The 3,878-nt window shown below is 51.9% G+C and overlaps 2 protein-coding genes across 2 annotated transcripts; both read left to right on the plus strand.

Moving 5' to 3' along the window:
• Nucleotides 1-366: 366 nt before the first annotated feature.
• Nucleotides 367-2,109, plus strand: PODANS_5_10116 (uncharacterized protein; the record flags this gene model as incomplete). The annotated part of the gene is made up of 4 exons (XM_001904806.1): nt 367-389; nt 444-775; nt 834-985; nt 1,039-2,109. The coding sequence occupies 4 exons, from the start codon at nt 367-369 to the stop codon at nt 2,107-2,109; spliced, it is 1,578 nt and encodes a 525-aa protein (XP_001904841.1).
• Nucleotides 2,110-2,986: 877 nt separating this feature from the next.
• Nucleotides 2,987-3,633, plus strand: PODANS_5_10118 (uncharacterized protein; the record flags this gene model as incomplete). The annotated part of the gene is made up of 2 exons (XM_001904807.1): nt 2,987-3,280; nt 3,502-3,633. 2 exons carry the CDS (start codon nt 2,987-2,989, stop codon nt 3,631-3,633), a joined length of 426 nt encoding a protein of 141 aa, XP_001904842.1.
• Between the last annotated feature and the right edge of the window lie 245 nt (nt 3,634-3,878).

Genomic DNA, 3,878 nt, shown 5'->3' on the forward strand with positions numbered 1-3,878 from the left:
CTAGCAAAAGAAATGGACATGCCGAAGCATAAAAGGCGTCGAAGGTTCGCTACGAAAAATGCCATGCTCAACTACGCCAGACAGCTCTGGGCGGCAGATTGGATTGAGCACAAACAGCAACACCTGTTGATGACTGGGGTCTCTCATTGGGCAAAGCCTACTCTTCTTCCCGGATTGGGGAGTATATCGAGTCCACCTGCCGCGGGGGAACCGGTCGAGGCCTCTACTTCAAGGTAACGATATTGCCCATGGCCCAGCAACCCAGGCAAACGCTAACCAGCGCCCAAGGATCTCACATTTGTGGTATTCATCAACGAGGAAGGGGTGCCGGAGTTCGCCATTCAGCTGACCCGAGATGCCAAAAATATGACCAGTACGCCTAACAAAAGGTAGGAATCATCGCTCAGCTCTTGAATCCTTCTTCTCATCCCTCTTTACTTTAGACCGCAACACGCCTTATACGAAGGTATCAAACCTGGAGTGCTCTGCTTCAATCCTATGCTTCCATTTCTGGCTAGACTTCTTGCATACGAAGCTTTCAGGGACTACAAAACCATTGACGAGCTTCTCACGATCAAGCCACCGGAAGGTGAGATGTGGCTGGTACAATGGAAGGAACATCTTCTTGAGACGCCATTCTTTAGAAGTCGGTCAAGCGAGGATATCGAGACTGCCGGTGCCTTTAGCCATCGACTGCCGTCACTGGGTCTACGAGCAGGATACCCAACACCACCGAGACATCATGATATTCTGGCAGAGGGTCTTCACCTTATGAGTACGTATTAGATTTTTCCCCCCTTTGTTTTCTTCTACTAACATGTCCTCACCAATAGATCAATTCGAATCAGAAGCCACGCGGGTGGTCTATGCCGGATATACCGACCCAAATACGCTTGCTACACATTACCTACTCCGAAACGGCGCAGATGGCCAGGCAGCCTACCACGGCCAGAGAGACGAATCTTGGTCCTTGACCTCTTCTGAGGTTTAACGATACCTCGAAACCCGAGGCTTTGGCAGTGCATTCCAGCCAAACAGCAATACGACTGTTATACCAGCGCTGAAATGATGCACATTAATCGAGAAATCCTTACGCTACGGGGCACAACCAATATAAAGTCCCAAGAGCAGCGTAAGAAGCTTTACGCGGAGAAGCGGAAACTCATTGCCGAGCGATTGCGAAAGTGGCAAAACAACCAGCCAGTCAAGCACGACGATCTGCCAGGATACCATAGAGCGATATTTGACCGTGTCCGGTTCCTGATGCCGGAATGGGACCGCCTGGCACAAAACCTCTTCCTGATTGACAAGCTACGGAGCCCTGCAGGTCTTGCTGTGCTCCATGACATGCTGAGTCTTTACCGGAAGCGTCGCAATGTGGAGTATCGGCCAGGGCTAGAGCCAGATAGGTGCTACTGCAGAAAGAACAGTGACGGCTCTTCCTACGACTGGAGACACATATACGATTGTCACAGAACAGCTGCTGCGAAAGCTGGTGGCTTTGCAGAGCTATGCTTCCTCTGCAATGAATGGTTTTGCGGTATCGGGGCCTGGGAAACTCACTGTCAACATCGCTTGGACCACCCGGACAGCCTTCCGACGTGGTGCGATCCTCTGGCTTACGGCGCGGTTCTCGCCAGGGCTGGCTACTGTCCGTTCTGCCTTGGAGATGAACGAATGCCAGCATCTGTGCGGATGTACCAATTTCAGAAGCGGTGGACCTGGCTCGATCACATCCAAACCCACATCAGAGAGCTCGAAAATGCAACTAGGCCCTTGAACTGCCCACGCCTGCATTCTCATTGTCCACGAAGGTTTGATTCGGTTTTGGATTTACAATTCCATCTTCAGGATGCTTTCGGTGCCGAGCGCAGTGACGATACTAAGAAGATGAAAAGACCGAGACATGGGGTTAACGGCATCCCACCTTCGAAAGGAAGAGAGTGCAGCAGTTTCGCAATGATTGTGAAGAAAGCGACAGGATGGCCGCCTTGCAAACCAAATATACCTTTGGTAACACCTGCCCAGATGGTAAAAAAGGCAGTCATCTCCCGAATCGTCAGGGCTTTGCCAAGAGTCCACGCCTTTCTGCAGCTCGGGTACTACTGACCGCGAAGACGCGACGCCATCCGGTCATAGCACTCCACTATCTTCCGCTCCGTCCGAGAAAGTAATTGACCCGGCCATGTCCCTAGTTGAATCGTGGCCGGTCGATAAGCTTACGGGCTGCACAGCTGGTGGCCCATTAGAGGCAACGCCGGACACCCCTCAGTGAATTCAAGGTACGATAACCTATTGAAACTGATACACTGGCTGATTCTTACCACATTATAGGCCCTCTCCACGGCTCTTTCCCTCGGGCCCTTGGTCTACAAGTCTCCATATCGAATTAAAGACAGAGAACTTATATCGCCTTAACCGTTGGGCTGGATCTCGCAAGTACTGCACATCAGGGTCGGAGACAAATTCGGTGTGCCAGGATCCACAGGCCGAGACTGCGACATGCCAAAAAGAAGTCTGTGGCACCTCTGTTTGGATGTCATTTGGATGCAGGCACCGAAGATTGGCCTCTTGTCAGTTTCATGGTGGTGATAGATGATGGTAGTGAAGGAGAGAGCTGGGCGGGGCCTTGGTACTTCCTGTCTCGGCCCAGGACGCACGCCTCAATAGTGAATGCCTCAGGCACAAACCTGTGGCCACACCGGGATTGACCTAATCATCGCACCCGAACTGTGCACCAACGTCTATCGCCCCCTTCACAGCATCAACCATGCCACACCAAATTGATTGGCTCCTGGTTGACCACCTTCGAATCGTAAGCGCTCACACAATGCAGCTCTCTGTGCACGGCCTCTGAGCTTGTCGGTCCTCCCACCTCTCGCTGTGCAGAGGGATACTTATACCACTTGTGGCCTTCTCCGTCCCGCCCCTCATTATCAATTTGACGTGATTTGAGTCATTTTGCTGGGCCCTCCTATAACTCACAATGGCATGGACTATCTTCACCGTGAAAACCAGCGACTACATTGTCCTACACTCAGACAATCAGGCGTACTGGTCGACCATGGAGCGGAAATTCAAGCAAGACCTCTTCACGCCTGATAGTCCAACAGAGCACAGCGAGAGCGGCACACCTGCTCCTCCGCCACTTCCGCCTCTCAATATCCTCCGGTTTACGACAGAGCATATGCCCAAGGATCCTGGTACAGGATTCGTCTTGGGACCGATAAGGACAAATGCGACGTCCTCCTATATAACAGTCGGGAGTCAGGTATCAGTGGTAGGCAATTCGCCATGCCATTCCGCACAGATACTGGCGTATGATCCTAAGAAACCATTCCCGAGTATCAACACAGATTAAGTTGCCGAATGAAGGTTTGGTCTATCTCGACACACAGAGGGCACAGGCGACATCGAAATCTACCTTTCTACCCTCGATGCTTCGACACGTCCGTTTATACCCGACAAGCCAGCCTCCTGTTCTGCCTAACTCTCTTTTAGGACCATATTATCCGGTTCTACGAATTCAGCGTTCGCGGTGAGGACGGGCCTCAACTTATCATGGAGTTCGCTGCGTGTGGCAGCCTCCTAGGCCAGAGTCAATCACGCAAGTTCACCGATCGAGAGGGCTGAAAAATCATTCGCCAAACCCTTGAAGGACTCAAATACCTCCATGGAAAGCGTGTCATCCACCGGGACCTAAAGCCTGGCAATATCCTACTTGTCACCCGTAAGCCTATCCACGTCAAAGTAACAGACTTTGGCATCTCGGGCAATACGGCCGATGAGTACAATACTCAGTGCGGGACCGAGCTATACGCCGCTCCCAAGCTCTGGAATCCCCCCTACACGGAAAAGATCGATATCTGGTCAGTGGG

Source organism: Podospora anserina, chromosome 5, assembly GCF_000226545.1.
Source record: "Podospora anserina S mat+ genomic DNA chromosome 5, supercontig 9".
In the NCBI taxonomy this organism is placed as follows: Eukaryota; Fungi; Ascomycota; class Sordariomycetes; order Sordariales; family Podosporaceae; genus Podospora; species Podospora anserina.